The following is a 20,369-nucleotide window of genomic DNA, read 5'->3' as shown; positions in this document are numbered from 1 at the left end:
TTTCAACAAATTTTTATTGCAGTAGGACTCCTTTGCGCAATCCGCCTTTTTCATGGCATGGCGGCGCATGTGCCCTGCCCTAGCGATTCAGTCGCAAAACATTTCAAAGAGGTTGCACACGTCGCTGCGTACCAAAAAGTTCCCCGAAAAAAAAAAAAAAAAAGCACCAAGATGCGGGCTGTTGCAAAACTCGTGCCATGTACAGCGTTGAAAGTCCACTGGTAGCTCGACTTCGTTGCGCTGCCAAAAATAAGATGCATAAGACTACATAAGACTACAACTCCACTTTAAAACAGAAAGTGGCCAGGAATTCGTCCGAGTGGTTAGGACTGCACCGTTAGCCATGTAGTTACTGCCTTTTGTTGATGGCTAGCAAATTTAACGAAAAACCTGTGCGTTACACTTGGGTGACACTTAAAAACATCACGTTGTTGATGAAGTCTTCTTCCAGCATCGGTCCTGACTTCCTGGGGCTGGCAGCGTGTGCCTGACTTCACGTACTCGTTAAAGGTGTGGTAACACTGTGTTGATACGAGACCGACAAGATGCTCATGTCACCGATTGACCGGCAATTCAGTACAGTTCGTCACTGAAATCATTTTATCATACTAGGCCGACAACAACGCAACTGACGAACACGAGTAGTCACACTGTGGCGGTCTTTCTTGCCGGTGGCACTGATAGAATCGGCGTGCTGACCATCATTCGGCCGAACCCTACGTGATCGGCCGTCGAAGTGACAACACGATAGTGACAGTGCCTTCGCTTGTATATATAATTAATCATGCTCAAAGTGAGTCAAAACATGCCTACAAAGTTGAAATGCACACGCTTCAACCCTCTGAAGCCGTGCACATGTAGTTTAAGCCAATGTTGATCTTGTTAAGCGAAGCCTGGTGCCATCGTGTTCTTGCACCCACTGCTGGCGGACTTGAACTAAATTGTATAAGCAGTTAGGATGGAGGAAACTGCTTTTACAGTTCAGTTCTGTCTTTAGCGTTTTGAAATCAACTACACTTCACTTCGCACGGCGCATACACAATAAGTGGCAAGTGGCGGCATAACGCTATGCCAACAACTGTACGTCACTATACTGGTAGGCTGGCGGTCGCATTCGCTACGTAGATGGGTGTGTCTGTACGTCATAGAGTTTCATACAATAATTACTAGAGGGAACCCTGGTCCTGCAGTCGTTGTACCACCATGGGGATGATGGAAAGTACATGGATTTGTCTGATCTTCGTGCTCGTGGATTCAGACGTTCTTGTGGCTTTTTATATTACGCTATAGAAAACTTATTGTCGTAAATTTCAGCGCAATATATACTCTTCGAAGTGCAGGAGACCCCGCGAACACACACAATTGCTATTAATTGCAATGGTTGAGCTTGTCCATGTGGCCAAAAACGAAACGTGCCAAGCGTCTGAAGGCACTGGCATGCCTGCAATAAATTCAAAAGGGCATTTCATTCACTTGTTGATACATGCGTCCGTGGCTTAATGGTTTCAGTCTCAGGCCTCCGTGCTAGAGTTCTTGTGTTCGAATCCTGCCGTCGGACGATTTTAATTATGTTTATTTAATTATTTATTATGCACTACATTGTTGAATATTACGAGTTTACGAAGTTACAAAGCCGTTTGAAGCCAAAAGGATGAAGTTAAGTTTAGGCAAATTTATGTACTTCCCATAATTCCCATGCTGCTACAACTGCTTTCATTGCAGCTCTCATAGACACTAGCACCAGAGTTCCTCTAGTAATTATTGTATGAAACTCTACGCTGCACGTGTTGTTATGCTGACACATTTCTCAATTCCAGAGATGTACTGTTTACCTCGTTAAACAGGAAACAAGAGACGATGCATTTGGTACACAGCAGCCGTCTCGCTCAGTTATATCAACAGTATCAGTGATAGTATCCACGTTTTCATGAAAGAATGACATGGCCTATAAATGAGCACTTAATTTACGCGAGCACAGTTTTCTTTAATAATGTTTTATGGCTCACGCAAACTGTAACAGCCCATAATATGTTATCTGGGTCGCACTTGCCGTTGTTTTGAAGGGACACTAAAGGGAAAAATGATTTCTTCTGCATCAGTAAATTACCGTTCTACAATACCAAAAACACCACTCTTACAATGACAAGACGTTTGATAAGCCAGAAAAAGCGCAAGAACGAAATACGGGTGGCGACGCCTACTCAAGTTCCCGCACCTGGGGGCAGTGACGTCTTGGATTTTGATGGCATCTTCTAGGGTCTACTAATTATATACAGCGGTATAGATTTACTACAATGTGTTCTAAAGGAACCAAATATTAAACATGGCAAGTTTCGGGAACCTTTACTCAGCCAACGCGGCCCAAATGCGAAAACATACTTTGGAATCCCTGACGTCACACTGACGTACCAGCGCTGAGGTTTCGGCGCGAAATTCTAATACTGATACTTGTCCCTTCATTTTCTCATCAAATAATCAAACAATTTTTTTTAAATGACTGCCTGCAGGGTTCTCAAACAATGCTTCATTAGTCTAAACTGGTTTATTGTTTCGCTTTAGTGTCTCTTTAAGTGATTCGGTAGCTCATATTGACTCGTCTCAAGGTGGAACAACACGGCACATATGTGGATATGTCTGTTTTGCTGCGATTGGCATTATTTCATATCAGCGATGCACGTTTTCCATAATGTTTGACGCTAACGACAATCTGTGTCCATAGATGTCGATGTAGACAAGTACACAGCTTTGATAAATCCGGCGCGGAAGGCTGCGCTCGAAGACTTCTTGAATATGCGAAATATCTAAATAATATTTAAAAAGAATACAAAAGTAAGCTCCAAGTGCAGAAATCAGCAACAACAAACTCCAAGGCAGTCGTGCCAGCAAAGGGAACCCAGCGTGCCTTTATTAGCCACACTGTTTACGCAACAGCATACTCAGACCTGCTCACCCAATAGTCATTGAGTGCTTCATAGCTTCCAGGAACGACATTCTATCCCAGGGAAGCCATTAATAATGATTCGTGATCCACTAAATGCACAACTGACACGCACTCAACGTGGGTGCAGGTACACAAATCTAGCGGCAAAAGTCTCGGCACCCTTCCAAAACGTTTCCAGCAGCGGGCGGCAGAGGGCAGCACAGGAAAATGAAAAAGGCGGTTTGCCCCCTTCCCATTCATTGCACTAAGTTGTGCTTTTGCTGATGCAGACCCGTTCCTCTTGCCACTGAGATGCTGGCTTTTATGCAAACCTTAGTCGTCTAGTGACTGAGTTTACATTATGCAATAAATTTTCATGGCAGGAGCGGGCTAAATAGCACAAAACTGTCTGCAGGATCTCTGGTCCTATAGAAGCAACCTCATGTAATCACGTATGCTCCCACACAGCCTGCAATATGTTAGATTTGTTTCAGATATTCTACCATAACTAATATCTTTAAAAAATGTCAAATACTTGGTGCTTGAATTGAATATGAATATGAAAAATGCAATATTCAACTGGTATTCAAATTTTTGGATATCCACACACCCCTAAAAATAACCTCAATTGTTTACTGATGCTGGGTGTTTATTATTGATACTGACTCAAGGCTCATTTGTATGCCTTCTTGATCACTAATGTAAAATAATTTACTTTGCTATCGCTACATTTGTAATTGTCATTCACTTTGATGGGTATATACTAATGGGTAGCAGTGTTGTTCTATTGTGAATTGCAGTGAAATGTGCTCCCAGTAATCCTTCATGTTGCATAAGGTGGCCTTGTCTTATAAATTCTAATTAATCATAGCAACTGTAGTGAAATATGTTAAGGCAGCTGTGTAAAAGGAAAATAACAGGCTAAAATGACAAGTGAGCTGTATGCTTAAAGAAGTTGAGACTGAATAAAATAACATCAGAGGTGTTGTCTTAGAAGACTGGCTATTGTTGGATGATGATGGCTGCATTACCCTCTTTTGTGTGTGATGTTTTCTTTCAGTTACCATGTGTCATTTTTTTCAGATGAGATGAAGCATTGTTGCATGCCCACCAAAACTGTTAAAGCTCGCACTATTAAAATTTCATACTGTTACATTCTAAAATACTCATGTTGATTTTAGTTCATATGAACACTAATACATTTTTTACCGTGAAAATTGGTACTTCATCAAAATATATTTTTCCTGCTCTCTCCAGGGTTCATTATGCTTGCCATATGTATCTCTGCCTACCATAGACCTACTCAGTGACATCAGCATACGAAGCTGTGTTGTGGGAGCAACAAATGACCTGTTCAAGCAAAAAAAGCACCTTTTTGATGTCATTGTTGAGGTATGGCTGGCAACGCAATGTGATGTCATCATGCATTCTTGTTGTATTTAACTGCGGGGCTAACGAGTTCCTGTTTTACAAGGCAGTGGAAATACTACTGGTTGCTTAAAATATGCTCAGGATGTTACCTGAGTAAAAGGTGGCTTTTAAAGATAAGCAATGACAAAATAGGGGAGTATGCACTGATGTTTCAAGGCTGCGCAGCCAGCACGGTGAAAAGCTACAAATTTTCTTGATTCACTTGTCTCCAGCAGAACATTAGAAGCTATGAATAGGGCAACACTGTGGCGTACACGTCACATGAATACTCCCTGTGTGTACACTTGCATATGACTAACCTACGTGTAACTACAGTGTACAATGTCTTCTTTTTTTTCTGAGCAGTAACTCCTCGCGTTATAGAACAAACAAACAATTTGCAAATAAAATAGATGAAACCACATATTGACATGCACGCTTGTTTATGTTTCTCCAGTGACCGCTTTTTCACAAGATAACAAATCTTAAACGTCATTGCTCAGCACAAGGCACGAGTGCATGATTTAGAAATTGCGCGAATGTTATCGTTGATTCTATCTTTCGTGCATGTCCTCGCCAAACCTTGCATAATCAGATTGCATGTGCAACATGAATTGTGTAGTGGTTTCTGGAAACCACACAGGCACGAGCGATTGCACTCGAACCTTCGACCAGTGATGTATAAAAGCCAAAGCGATTGACCCGCTGATCAGACTTTCACCGATCGCCAACTGTTTTTGCTGCTATCTTTGTTCTTTGAGTGTAGCCTGTTTTTGTGGGGGCACAACTTTTCCCAAGAATAGGCTAGTTTCATCATTGACAGTATTGCTGCAGTTTTCTGCACCTTCACTACTGCATGGCAGTACACTAATATCTGCTTGTGTAAACTATCCAGTGTATCCTTCAATTCTAAGCTATACTCACTGGCTGCAAATAATTGTTTTTTTAAGTTCTTTATGTCAGAAACTGGGCATACGCAAGTGAATGCGCACACAAACAAATGCATGTGCAGCCAAAAGACAAGCAAGTAAATGTTATCTCATTTCAAGCTTGCAAAGCTTGCCTCAGTTGCTTGGAACACCTTATATAATACATGTGAAGTCACATGAAGTGAGACCTTTTCTTTTTGTTCTTTGCAGGTAGATGAATGTAAAATTACAATCTTAGACAGTGACCTTCGGCGACAGCTCTACCTCACCATGGAAGACCTTCGTTTTGCTGACTACTTAGTCAGGAACGTCCTTGATGACACACGGGACCTTTTCCTTGATGGCACATGTCAGTAAATCTACTGTAAACCTATTGCTTTTTTACTCACCAGTTGCTACATGTTTTGTACAGCTGGTCAGTCAGCTGGTCTTGCTATGTGGATAGGGCGTGCTTTAGGTTTTTATTGTTTCTCAGCACTCGTTTCTTACACTCTTTATTTACACTCTCATAAGCACTTAGAAAATGTCTTTCCCTTAAATATTTGTTTCTGTTGCAGTGCGGTATTATATGAAAGGAAGCTCTTTGCATAGCTGTAAGACCTCTTCGCATTTTATGCTCAGCAGTGGACACATTCAACCTAAAAATGAACTTTCAATTTGTATGCTCAATGTATGATGCCATTATTCATACCTTAAGAGCCCTGTGTTTCCGTTAACAAAAGAGGCCTTGAACGCTTTTGCACAGTTGAATCTTGTCAATTACATCATCAAGGGATGGGGAACTATGTTCCATTCACAAGGTTTTTTTTTATTGTGACAGCAATTATATGGACACTTCAGGCGCATTTTTGGGGCTGATGTGATGCCCCGTATAGTGTCCAAGCGTGATAACATAGTCATTGCACGCCATGTGCGGTATGTGTGAGTGAAAGCATGCAAAGTTGAGCCGACCATGGCAGCTCAATCTTGCATTCACAAGGGGGGAAGTGAGAAGGAAGCGCCCAGTCTTCGATCGCGTGCAAGGAAACGAGGGGGGGCTGAGGGGGCGTTCTACTGCAGCGGTGGCTGCATATGGCGCAATCGCTTGGGCCCTTTCTTAAAAGTGATCTTTGATGGGGACAGAGTGCGTCAAGTGCTGATAGCTTCATGTGTGCTGTGTTCTCGCCACTTAATTCGCAATGAAGTGAAAGGCAGCATGAAGGTCAATTCACTTGCTGCTGCTGCTGCGCTTCCTCTCTCCAGTGCTTTGTCAACGGTGCGCAATCATTGAGTGAGATGCATTCATGTGTGCTTGTGCACACGTCACACCATACTTAGTAATTTAGTTAGTCAGCAAATGTTTACAAGTTCAATGGCTGATAAAACTACTTAGTTTGTATAGCTGTCTACTAATTTGCTATCAAAATTGATGCTTTGCCTTTTGGGCGAAACTGCACCTATTTTTATGAAAACATGCACTAAAGCACATGTATGATGTTACTTTGAAACACAAAAACTTTAGCTCAAGTCCCCCCCTACCTCTTTTTTTGTATGCGCCTGTCACTCTCTTTCCTACTTAGGTGAATGAACCATTGTAACCAAATGAATGGTCTATTAATTGGTTAATTCATTCATTCATTAAGTTCAAGTAGTACTAAAAATAATTTCCTGTGGAGAATGGTTCGCGCTCAGCAGTATTCTCGGAACAGGTTGCAACCATCAATCTCAACCTCAAATTCAAGTCAAATGAAACACTTTACTTCAAACAAAACATCTGAAGATGTGGCCTGTCCATGGCTGGCACCTTCATTTTCTAACTCAGCAGAATACCGTATGCCTGTATCATGCAGCTTTGAGGCAAATGCTACACAGTGGAAGTAGCTCACAATTGCACTTGAGTTCAGTTTTCTCCAAGCATCATCAAGAGGACTGAAGGGCATTGTGCAGGCTGCTCTGCACCAGCCTCACGTGTGCTGGCTGAGCAAATTCTTAATAAGTATAAGAAATCTGCCCTGCCAGGAACCACCTATGTGCAAGACACGAGAAGGCAAAACATGGAGAAAGGCAAGCAGTGGCCTGTACTAGAGCACTGCACAGGCCGGTTTTTCAGGCCTGACCTGAGCCCGAAAATACCATGCGTTAGGCCGCTTGAGCCCAGCCGAGTGATTTTAACCATGGCCGGTACCTGGCCCAGCCTGGTTCTGTTTGGCCCATTGTAACCAGCTGAACCGAAATTTCTCTCGTGGATTCCTCTTGTGGTTGCTATATGAGGGATAGCTTGGATACCCGAAGACAGTCTAGTGAACTTTTTTGCAGCAAGTCTCCCACCAGTAAAATAGTTTCCAATCACTTTAGCACGATTGCAATGCAAATATCTTTCTAACTTTTTGTCATTTTGATTCACCTTTGTGATGTGTAGCAATTCTTGAAGTTTGCGTTTCGCTAACACTCCCAACCAGGCGAGGCTGCTGTCAAACTCGCAGTGCTACCTCCATTGAATGTCAGATCATCCATCTCATACCTGAGCACGGTCACCTCTAGGAAGTGGAGGTTTTAATAATCTGGGAACAATGGTGACCAGTTTTTTAGTGTTGCAAAGACGAAAGAATTCCGGCAGAACCCATCCTAACATGTTTATTGAAGTTAAAAGGACCCTGAAACGATTTGATGATTTTGTACGAACGTACTGAGTCGTTAGGGTAGGTCTTCCTGAACATTAATTGACGCATCTAACTGCTCTGCGTAAAGCCTATAATTTATTATAAGGTTCTAAAAATGTACATCGCTACCAATTGCAGCATGCCACTTGGCTGAATTTTCAGCCGTCCCTGACCATTTGACGCAAATTGCTGTAGTGACGCTAGTATGGCGAGCTATCCGATTGGCTGCCCAGGGCGCGTCATTAATTACTTTTTCCAACTTTATGGTAACCAAATCTTGTTCGTAATATTTGGAATGTTACTTAATTTGTTTCTATAGAAAGTAAGTAACAGAAAGAGAATGCACAAGGACATTTTCTCACTACTGTTAAGCACTTGCAGCACAAAGCCAGTGTCGTCTGCTTGTGTTACGATGTGCTCCGTGTTGATGAGAGCTCCGTGGTCAGTGTGATCTCGATCTTTATTTTTGCAAGCACCATGGTTCGCCCTTGTTGCGATGTGGGCTGCAAACGTAGTGACTGAGAATATGTCAAGCTGAGACATTGCGTACCTCTGCAAGGCAGCAGACGAGTGGAATGGCTGCAGCGCATCGGACTGTGGCTATCTGATCGGCACCAGAATTTGCACCTTTGCAACCGCCGCTTTACGCCGAAGGATAACTACCACAATAGTGTTTCACAGGTCCGGTATTCAGGTAAACGCAGGTGCAAGCAGACTGGGTCTAGCCATTTGACCGTGCCGTTTAATGAGATGAGCAGGGGCACAAATGTGAATGGTCTGCATGGTGCAGCCACCTGGTGGCAAAGAGCTCAACCAAACTCAGTAGCAGCTACGAAGTGCATTCTTCTTTGCTGGTGGTGTAAATTTTTCGAGGCGCGTAATCGGGAACACATTGTTTTTGTAAATGTTTAAAATGTTTTACATTTGGTTAGAGCAATACTAGCTCTTTGTTTGGCTGGTTATGCTCTGCGCCACTAGGTGGCTGGACCATGCAGACTGATCATCATCATCAGCAGCAGCAGCCTGGTTACACCCACTGCAGGGCAACGGCCTCTCCCATACTTCTCCAACTACCTCGGTCATCTACTAATTGTGGCCATGTTGTCCCTGCAAACTTCTTAATCTCATCCACCCACCTAACTTTATGCCGCCCCCTCCTACGCTTCCCTTCCCTTGGAATCCTGTCCGTAACCCTTAATGACCATCGGTTATCTTCCCTCCTCATTACATGACCTGCCCATGCTCATTTCTTTTTCTTGATTTCAGCTAAGATGTCATTAACTCGCGTTTGTTCCCTCACCCAATCTGCTCTTTTCTTATCCCTTAACGTTACACCTATCATTCTTCTTTCCATAGCCCGTTGCGTTGTCCTCAGTTTAAGTAGAACCCTTTTCGTAAGCCTCCAGGTTTCTGCACCGTACGTGAGTACTGGTAAGACACAGCTGTTATACACTTTCCTCTTGAGGGATAGTGGCAACCTGCTGTTCATGATTTGAGTATGCCTGCCAGATGCACCCCAGCCCATTCTTATTCTTCTGGTTATTTCAGTCTCATGATCCGGATCTGTGGTCACTACCTGCCCTAAGTAGTTGTATTCCCTTACCACTTCCAGTGCCTCGCTACCTATCGTAAACTGCTGTTCTCTTCCGAGACTGTTAAACATTACTTTAGTTTTCTGTAGATTAATTTTCAGACCCACCCTTCTGCTTTGCCTCTCCAGGTCAGTGAGCATGCATTGCAATTGGTCTCCTGAGTTACTAAGCAAGGCAATATCATCAGCGAATCGCAAGTTGCTAAGGTATTCTCCATCAACTTTTATCCCCAATTCTTCCCACTCCAGGTCTCTGAATACCTCCTGTGAACATGCTGTGAATAGCATTGGAGAGATCGTGTCTCCCTGTCTGACGCCTTTCTTTATTGGGATTTTGTTGCTTTCTTTGTGGAGGACTACGGTGGCTGTGGAGCCGCTATAGATATCTTCCAGTATCTTTACATATGGCTCATCTACACCCTGATTCCGTGGTGCCTTTATGACTGCTGAGGTTTCGACTGAATCAAATGCTTTTTCGTAATCAATGAAGGCTATATATAAGGGTTGGTTATATTCCACACATTTCTCTATCACCTGATTGATAGTGTGAATATGGTCTATGGTTGAGTAGCCTTTACGGAATCCTGCCTGGTCCTTTGCTTGACAGAAGTCTAAGGTGTTCCTGATTCTATTTGCGATTACCTTAGTAAATAGTTTGTAGGCCACGGACAGTAAGCTGATCGGTCTATAATTTTTCAAGTCTTTGGCATCCCCTTTCTTATGGATTAGGATTATGTTAGCGTTCTTCCAAGATTTCGGTACGCTCGAAGTCATGAGGCATTGCGTATACAGGGTGGCCAGTTTTTCTAGAACAATCTGCCCACCATCCTTCAACAAATCTGCTGTTACCTGATCCTCCCCAGCTGCCTTCCCCCTTTGCATAGCTCCCAAGGCTTTCTTTACTTCTTCCGGCGTTACATGTGGGATTTCAAATTCCTCTAGACTTTTCTCTCTTCCATTATAGTCGTGGGTGCCACTGGTACTGTATAAATCTCTATAGAACTCGTCAGCCACTTGAACTATCTCATCCATATTAGTAATGATATTGCCAGCTTTGTCTCTTAACGCATACATCTGATTCTTACCTATTCCTAGTTTCTTCTTCAGACTGATCAGGTTGCTCACATATGTCTACGCTAAAGCTTCTTCATCAGCTTGACTTTATGCCTCCACCCATCCATTGAAACGCCCAGCTCGCCTGTGGCTACCAAAATACCGGACACGCTCTGCGCTGCGACAGAATGCTCGTAAGGCATGCTGGTTCAATAGGTCTCGCTTGGGGTCGACTGCCAAGCACCTGGCGGAGAGCGCGGAGGGGCTTCACCCCCTCACTCCTATGCAACTGGAAGTAGACGACGTGATGTGCCATGTTGATGCAAAGCCAGTGAAGGTGGAGCATAGCCCTGATCATTCGGCGAACGAGTTGAGGAGGAAATGCATGGCTATGGAGGACGGCAATTTGTAATCGTCCGTAGCTCTCCTAATATGAGACACTTCACATAAATTGTGGTGCGAATGATTAAATGTAGCTGTACCTACGCGACTGCAAAATTTGTCCGAACTGTTTCAGGGGCCCTTTAATGTGATTAGCTTACGTGCAATATGGCGACCACATAGCGGCACACCGTATTTACTTAGGCACCATTATTTAGAATCTAGTGGTCCTCCTGAGATTTAAAGTGGTTCATATATATGTAATATACACTGTCTCCGTGATTGGCCCATTTTGTTATGACCATCGCTTGCCAAGGTTATTTCATGACGGTAGGACAAGGACCATATGCCGACAGCTCATGCAATGACAATGATGGAATTAAGATGAAGGAATGATGTCGACAAAACAATGAAGGCATTATGAGAACAATGGCTTGACGACGATGGGATGATTCTGAAGTGATGACGATAAATAACCATGATGCAATTACAGTTCCATGACAGCGGTAGCATAGTCACGATTGATTGTCGATAGCACAATTATACTGGAATGAAGAAGAAATGATGTTGATTGAGTGGCAAAGGTACGACAATTGGATAACATTTCTGAGATGCTGGCAACGGTGTAACAACAATGTGACAGTGGTGACCTAGTGACAATGTAATGGCGGCAAATGCACAATGATGGCGTGATGACAGCTGTATGACGAGAATCGCATGATGAAGTTAAAATGATGACGATGGAAAGGCCATGACGGTATCAAGACCATGGTATGACAACAAATGCATTTCAATGATAGTGTGTCAATGATGCATTGACGACGACGGCATGACAACTATGACATAATCATGATGTAATGACGTCGATGGAACTTGGTACGACAGCATTATGAGAACATAAGTAGAATGGGATGATTGTGACTGTATGACACTGATGGAACTACCATGGCCCTGAGGACATACATAGTGGCTCAAGTTAGTAGACAACAATTGAGCCACATGGCATCAGACGGACGTACGGACGGACGGACCACATTAAAAAAGCGGGGTGTACAGTGAGCGTGGCTGATCACTGGTACCATTTTTTCTGTGGCTGAACAGCGCCGCTAATGTACGCTAATCTGTGCAACGTACAGCTGCTGTGTCGTGGCCTGCTTGCCTCGACTTTCCCTTAAACCTTAGACAACACTGCATAGGGCTGCAGTTTTTGTAGTTCTCAGTTTTATTGTAGTGGCAAATAGCACGTCCAGGTCTAATCCAAGCTCGACTGAGGCCCAGGCACGACACGAGCCCGAAGCTTTTAGGCCCGAGCCTGAAGTTCCTAGGTCAAAGCCTGGCCCGGGCCAGAGTCAACAATTGCTTACATTGCCTGAACCTGGCCCAAGGGCTGGGCCAGGGCCAGGTTTTTCGGGCCAGCCCGGGCTTGTGCAGTGCTCTAGTGTGTATGGTGGTGGCCTTTGATTTTGTGTTAGTTTTATTCTCAATACCAGTCTTAGTTCCTTGCATTGCATAACAAGAGCGTCTACTTCGGCAGCCTTAATGTGATGAGGTGGCTTGCAAAAGTTCATTGGCCGGTTGCCTGCTCCTAAATTCACGTACAGTGTTGACAGGATATTTCACATCTGCCGTCATGGCCATTCGTGACACTGGCTAACACTTCCAAAGCTAAACCTAGTACACATACACAAATACTCAAGGAAGCAGGTGGAAGTATGGCCGCCACAGTAGCTCAATTAGTATAAGCATCGTACACATAATATAGAATATGTTAGCTTAGCTCCTACCTGTGGCAGGTGGCCTTTTCACCATACTTTCACTTCCTTTTTCTTTATTATTTCTACGTTAAAGAAAACAGGTTATTTCGCCTGCACTTTCTTTGGCTTCGTTGTCTGTTGGCTTCACGTGGCTGTGACTAAGAGAAATGAAGCCCTTCGGTTCTCCTTGTTCTTGTCTTATCATCAGGTGTGATATAGTAGGTTCTGATTGGTAAGGTTTCCTATGCATTGTTACAAGTGAGAAAGGAACCAACCATGAAGCTCTTGTTTAAACAATTTTCATTTGCTGGCATTGTATGCAGTGGTGATGTGGTTAATTAGTCTTCGTTTTTATTTGTAGGTTGGCAAGGAGGTGAGGAATGGCTAAGGTCAGAGTTTAAGGTGTACCTAGTAAGTCTGCTGAAGACAGCTCAGTTAGAAGGTGGGTCCAACTGGATTTTACACTGTGCACACATTTGCTGCTTCCAGCCATGCTTGCTGTGATAAAGTTGTTCTGATTGTCTGAATTACAATTAGACAAGTTTGTCATAATCAGCCGTGATGAAAGTTCAGCTTTTTGGTAGAATAAATAATGATTTCTCTCTTTGACACAATTTAAGTTATAACAGTGACATTGACAGTGGCAGCTAATAGTTTTTAAACCATTCAATGCTAGTTGCAGACATTATTACTTTATGCCAAATACTTGAGCTCCAGTGCAGTACTGTCACATTTTTGAAGAATGTGGTACATTCATTGCATGTTGTGTATGGCATCAATTGCAGATTCAAGACTCCTTGCAACATTACAAAAATTACACTGGTTTTGATGTGTACCATAAGGAAAAAGTACAATAGTCATTTTCATGTACACAAAGTCGTGAACTAGTACTTGTTACCATGAGATGACAATATCTTGTAAACAGTTTAGCTGCATGCTACTGACACAGCAGCATGAAACCATTCCGTTAAATCCTTGAATAGCCCATAAATCGCCAAGAGAACCTGATTGATTGCCTAGAGTTCTGATATTGGTTTATTTTCTGTAATAGATTGATATTCTTCCTTCTTAATCACTGCCTGATATACTTGTGCGTCACATTCAATTCCAAGTCTTATAATTGATTATCAGCTCACATTTTACATGCCCCACTTTTAACCTTGTACACTTATGCTCTATGACATGACCAGATGCTGTCAGTGGTAAGGGCCAGGAGGCATTCAATACTGCCTTCCTCAGTGCCTGGAAGACGACGCACAACTTCAAGATGTGGAACAGTGTGAAACACCCTTGTCTTGTAGATATTCCCTCAGGGTGAGCAGGCACATACACTCAACTTGCTGTTTGATGTGCAAGTGCAAATTATTGCTTGTACATGCATGTGCTCTTTAGCTCAATATGCCCTGTGTATCGCATTCAGTACTTGGGTGGCAGGAAAAATGCCTTTCAGTGCACTGCAGCAGAGGCAGTATAACCCGGTCACTGCTAATGTTCCAATATCTTTGGATGGTTTGTTTGTCTTGGAGAATTCAGATCCACCGCCAGATCCATAGCCACTCTCAACCCAAATCAGAGCAGTTCAGGCAATTGCTCATTGTCATTAACTTTGCAGAGCAGTGAGAGCACCAGAAATGAACGCTGACAGTGCTTTGCCCCATGTCGCCAAAAAAAGAAAGCAGTCCTTGAAATGTTGGCAATTGCCAATGTCTCATGACTGTACCCCCATCAGATTTTGCTCTCTTCAAAATGTTGGAATGCATTAGAGTGCTTCTGCTCGAGCATATAGAAACCTGAATGTGTCTTGATCACTCCATTCTGGCTAGTGGAGCATGGCCAAAAACTATACTGCTAAACTCGTGTTTAATTGACACACATAAACTTTGAGTACAATGCTATATTTATTTTGTATGCAATAATTTATAACAAGTAAATCTATACCACATTATGTCTATGTAGTGTTTAGGCAAGCCCTTTTCATATGTTTACTGCAACCACATCTTTTGGGCTTTCGAAACTTTAGTTAAGCAAATGATCGTTTTAGTGACCATTTTCATTCACATGGCTTACATACATTCCCTGAATTTCTTACACCACATTTATTTGTTTTCTCTCATAGTCATTACTACAAGGGCCAGCTGACTGTTGCTGACATGAAGTTGCGGATTTCTCAGTAAGTTGATGAAGAAATGTTTGTGTCTTTGAAGTTACCCTGAAGCATACTTTATGTGCTGGCTTACTGTTTTAACTCAGTGTTGTGTACTAACAATGTTATATGTTAGTTTGATGATTTGCTGGTTTTTCTTGCTGAAGACTGCGCAGTGATTTGCATCTACTGCTACATTTTATTTGATTACTCAGCAGAAAACAAGTGTAAATATCAAGTGTAGGATCATGCTACTTATTTTGTACTTTTTGAAATGTACAACATTGCAGTAATAAATCTCTAATCTGAATATGTAGTTGTCTTAGGTTATAATTTGAGAAATAACGACAAAAGAAAAAAAAAGTGTTGCTCTTTTCTTTTTCTGATTCAATGCAATGCCAGAAATAGCTCTGAATGGCTGCCAGTATAATTGTTAGACGTCTTGATGCTCATACTGTGGTTGGAGACTGTGTGTGCACATGTGTAATTAAAGAATGCTTACTGCGCCTCATATGTCCTAGTATAAGGGGTGTGCCAGGTGTGCAAAAGGGCTCAGATTGCCACCACAAAGTCAGGAACAGCTTTCAATGGCTGCCAGTACAGTTATTAGATGTCTCGGCACCAGTGCTGTGACCGCACAGAGTGAATGATGGTGGCCCTTTCCCACTCTTAATATGATTCACCGCATACTAACAGGGCTGTACAGCAGAAGCTGACATAAGCGAACCGGACATTATGCAGTGCATATTAGACTTTTGCCTCATGTGCGCTCTTGAATGCATGTGCCAATCTGAAACAAATGCATGTGCCAATCTGAAGCAAACTGGCTTAGGCCTACGCTGCATACATACAAATGGCTTAACTGAGAAATTGTGGCCCAGGACCTCGAAAATCGTAGTCGGAGAGGCTTTGGATGGTTTCACAGGAGACAGCAGGGGTTGGAGCAAGGTGTGTATGTGGCTGCACCATAACATGCCTGAAGAACAGTGTGGCAGTCATCACCGTGCACACAGTTTGCAAAAAATGCATCATCATCATCATCAGCCTGGTTACGCCCACTGCAGGGCAAAGGCCTCTCCCATACTTCTCCAACAACCCCGGTCATGTACTAATTGTGGCCATGCCGTCCCTGCAAACTTCTTAATCTCATCCACCCACCTAACTTTCTGCCGCCCCCTGCTACGCTTCCCTTCCCTTGGAATCCAGTCCGTAACCCTTAATGACCATCGGTTATCTTCCCGCCTCATTACATGTCCTGCCCATGCCCATTTCTTTTTCTTGATTTCAACTAAGATGTCATTAACTCGCGTTTGTTCCCTCACCCAATCTGCTCTTTTCTTATCCCTTAACGTTACACCTATCATTCTTTCCATAGCTCGTTGCGTTGTCCTCAATTTGAGTAGAACCCTTTTCGTAAGCCTCCAGGTTTCTGCCCCGTAGGTGAGTACTGGTAAGACACAGCTATTATACACTTTTCTCTTCAGAGATAATGGCAACCTGCTGTTCATGATCTGAGAATGCCTGCCAAACGCACCCCAGCCCATTCTTATCCTTCTGATTATTTTCGTCTCATGGTCCGGATCCGCAGTCACTACCTGTCCTAGGTAGATGTATTCCCTCACGACTTCCAGTGCCTCACTACCTATTGTAAACTGCTGTTCTCTTCCGAGACTGTTAAACATTACTTTAGTTTTCTGCAGATTAATTTTTAGACCTACCCTTCGGCTTTGCCTCTCCAGGTCAGTGAGCATGCATTGCAGTTGGTCACCTGAGTTACTAAGCAAGGCAATATCATCAGCGAATCGCAAGTTACTGAGGTAGTCTCCATTAACTTTTATCCCCAATTCTTCCCAATCCAGGTCTCTGAATACCTCCTGTAAACAGGCTGCGAATAGCATTGGAGAGATCGTATCTCCCTGCCTGACGCCTTTCTTTATTGGGATTTTGTTGCTTTCTTTATGGAGGACTACGGTGGCTGTGGAGCCGCTATAGATATCTTTCAGTATTTTTACATACGGCTCGTCTACACCCTGATTCCGCAATGCCTCCATGACTGCTGAGGTTTCGACAGAATCAAACGCTTTCTCGTAATCAACGAAAGCTATATATAAGGGTTGGTTATATTCCACACATTTCTCTATCACCTGATTGATAGTGTGAATATGGTCTATGGTTGAGTAGCCTTTACAGAATCCTGCCTGGTCCTTTGCTTGACAGAAGTCTAAGGTGTTCCTGATTCTATTTGCGATTACCTTAGTAAATAGATTGTAGGCCACGGACAGTAAGCTGATCGGTCTATAATTTTTCAAGTATTTGGCGTCCTCTTTCTTATGGATTAGGATTATGTTAGCGTTCTTCCAAGATTCCGGTACGCTCGAGGTCATGAGGCATTGCGTATACAGGGTGGCCAGTTTCTCTAGAACAATCTGCCCACCATCCTTCAACAAATCTGCTGTTACCAGATCCTCCCCAGCTGCCTTCCCCCTTTGCATATCTCCTAAGGCTTTCTTTACTTCTTCCGGCGTTACCTGTGGGATTTCGAATTCCTCTAGACTACTCTCTCTTCCATTATCGTCGTGGGTGCCACTGGTACTGTATAAATCTCTATAGAACTCCTCAGCCACTTCAACTATCTCATCCATATTAGTAATGATATCGCTGGCTTTGTCACCTAACGCATACATCTGATTCTTGCCAATTCCTAGTTTCTTCTTCACTGTTTTTAGGCTTCCTATGTTCCTGAGAGCATGTTCAATTCTATCCATATTATACTTCCTTATTTCAGCTGTCTTACGCTTGTTGATTAATTTCGAAAGTTCTGCCAGTTCTATTCTAGCTGTAGGGTTAGAGGCTTTCATACATTGGCGTTTCTTGATCAGATCTTTCGTCTCCTGCAATAGTTTACTGGCATCCTGCCTAACGGAGTTACCACCGACTTCCATTGCAGACTCCTTAATGATGCCCACAAGATTGTCGTTCATTGCTTTAACACTAAGGTCCTCTTCCTGAGTTAAAGCGGAATACCTGTTCCGTAGCTTGATCTGGAATTCCTGTGTTTTCCCTCTTACCGCTAACTCATTGATCGGCCTCTTATGTACCAGTTTCTTCCGTTCCCTCCTCAGGCCTAGGCTAATTTGAGTTCTTACCATCCTGTAGTCACTGCAGCGCACCTTGCCGAGCACGTCCACATCTTGTATGATGCCTGGGTTAGCGCAGAGTATGAAGTCTATTTCATTTCTAGTCTCGCCGCTCGGGCTCCTCCACGTCCACATTCGGCTGTCCCGCTTGCGGAAGAAGGTATTCATTATCTGCATATTATTCTGTTCCGCAAACTCTACTAATAACTCTCCCCTGCTATTCCTATTGCCTATGCCATATTCCCCGACTGCCTTGTCTCCAGCCTGCTTCTTGCCTACCTTGGCATTAAAGTCGCCCATTAGTATGGTGTATTTAGTTTTCACTCTACCTATTGCCGATTCCACGTCTTCATAGAAGCTTTCGACTTCCTGGTCATCATGACTGGATGTAGGGGCGTAGACCTGTACAACCTTCATTTTGTACCTCTTAAGTTTCACAACAAGACCTGCCACCCTCTCATTAATGCTATAGAATTCCTGTACGTTACCAGCTATATTCTTATTAATCAGGAATCCGACTCTTAGTTCTCTTTTCTCCGCTAAGCCTCGGTAGCACAGGACGTGCCCGCTTTTTAGCACTGTATATGCTTCTTTTGGCCTCCTAACTTCACTGAGCCCTATTATATCCCATTTACTGCCCTCTAATTCCTCCAATAGCACTGCTAGACTCGCCTCACTTGATAACGTTCTAGCGTTAAATGTTGCCAGGTTCATATTCCAATGGCGGCCTGTCCGGAGCCAGTGATTCTTAGCACCCTCTGCTGCGTCGCAGGTCTGACCGCCGCCGTGGTCAGTTGCTTCGCAGCTGCTGGGGACTGAGGGCCGGGGTTTGATTGTTGTGTTCATATAGGAGGTTGCAGTAGCACTCTATAGGAGGTTGAAATGCAACAGCACTCTTTCCTCATATTCGTCCCGATTGTGCTGACCATCGAATGGCTCCAGCTTGCCCATAGACAACATTGTGGAATACTTGAAGACGCTAGTAGGTGCATTTAATCTTCTACATTGTCATCATTGTAATGTTCCAAACCAGTGGCCGTGCACCCGAGAAGCATCAGCAACAAGGAAAACAACTGTAATCCCGTTGAAGCCCAGAAGCTGTCTGATTTTATTGCAATACAACAGACACCTACACAAGAAGCTTAATGAGTAGCTGTTATCGAAAGTGAACATGCATGTTGTGCTACCTACATAGTATAACACTTTTGGTGTTATACTACCTTAGTTGAAGAAGCGCGTGACTTGCTGTAAGATGGTACAGCCACATTCAGTATGAGCTGCAATGTGGTGCTCGTGGTCAAAGAAGCTCCCAAGACTGTATGGCAGGGCCGACATACTAAAAATTTGAGCATTCTAAACAGTTTCAATTAAAACTTTTTATTAAACCAAGTTTTTGTATGTCAGAACCACTATGCAGTCTTGGAAGAGGCCCCTTGTACCATGTGCACTGTGCTGTATCTCATATTCAATGGGACTGTACATGCAGTAGATGCTGTGCCATCTGGATACCACAATAAGGGAATGCTCATTTGCTGCTTATAAGTATCCACTTGCATAAGGCAGTGAACATTGCATGGAACCCGAGCCTTGAAACACTCTGTCGGCACACTCATAAAACCTTGTGGGACCTGTTATGTCTTGAGCGCGCTCTGTGACAGCAAAGATGGATCAGTGTTGACAGCTACTTTAGAGAAAGCAGTCATGAAGATGCACCAGGAAACTGCTATCTTTCACCGTCCTTTGGAGGTGTGTAGCAGGCTTAATGCTGGCTATTCGGCTTAACTCAACGGCCAAGGTCGGCAATGAGGGCGGACAATTGTTATAATGAAATAATAGATATATAACTAAGTAAGTGTGGCTTACCTTCAACTTTGTTATAGTGACGTCTTGCTGTACTTGGTCAATAGTTGTACTTGATGACTCATTTCAAAGTATCTTGAACAGCTGTTTTCTCCTTTCCTCACTGGCATATTCATTGTCACCTTATCAGTGTTAACATGATTACACTAACACAGACCATGTATTGTCAAACTTTCACAGTTACAAACAGCTTTGGCTGCAGTTTTATAACCTTATAGTTTTGGCCATGATAAAATATTCATTATTAGTTAAAATATATTATTTGTAATTGAGGGATCAGGGGTAGCATTTGTAATACAGGGAACGTTATATCAGGGCCTCTTTAAATGCCTTTTTGTATATTCTGCATACATGAAAAGTGTAATTTGCTCACAATTGTAATTTTTCACAAAGTGATTTAACTTATTTGGTAATTCGAGTGAGGGAGAGTGAGAAATCCTAATGAAGTGACAAGATATCCCTGCTATTTGCAAGGCTTGCTACTTCAGGTGAAAATTTTGGTGATATGAATGCAATGTGAAGATAAAGAATTGATGACAGTAATGAGCAACT

At 43.1% G+C, this 20,369-nt stretch overlaps 1 protein-coding gene across 1 annotated transcript in view; it reads left to right on the top strand.

The window, feature by feature from the left end:
- The window catches only part of LOC142571422 (late secretory pathway protein AVL9 homolog), a 60,711-nt gene that overhangs the window by 35,917 nt on the left and 4,425 nt on the right, over positions 1-20,369 (top strand). Inside the window, exons 11-15 of the mRNA XM_075679757.1 lie at positions 4,178-4,312; positions 5,470-5,608; positions 13,039-13,119; positions 13,868-13,991; positions 14,794-14,847. Coding sequence (XP_075535872.1) covers positions 4,178-4,312; positions 5,470-5,608; positions 13,039-13,119; positions 13,868-13,991; positions 14,794-14,847 — 533 coding nt within the window. The remainder of the gene's footprint in view (positions 1-4,177; positions 4,313-5,469; positions 5,609-13,038; positions 13,120-13,867; positions 13,992-14,793; positions 14,848-20,369) is intronic.

The sequence above is a fragment of the Dermacentor variabilis genome, chromosome 2 (assembly GCF_050947875.1).
Source record: "Dermacentor variabilis isolate Ectoservices chromosome 2, ASM5094787v1, whole genome shotgun sequence".
Lineage (NCBI taxonomy): Eukaryota > Metazoa > Arthropoda > Arachnida > Ixodida > Ixodidae > Dermacentor > Dermacentor variabilis.
Note: the sequence above shows the minus strand (reverse complement) of the source record. Positions and strands in the feature narration are given on the sequence as shown.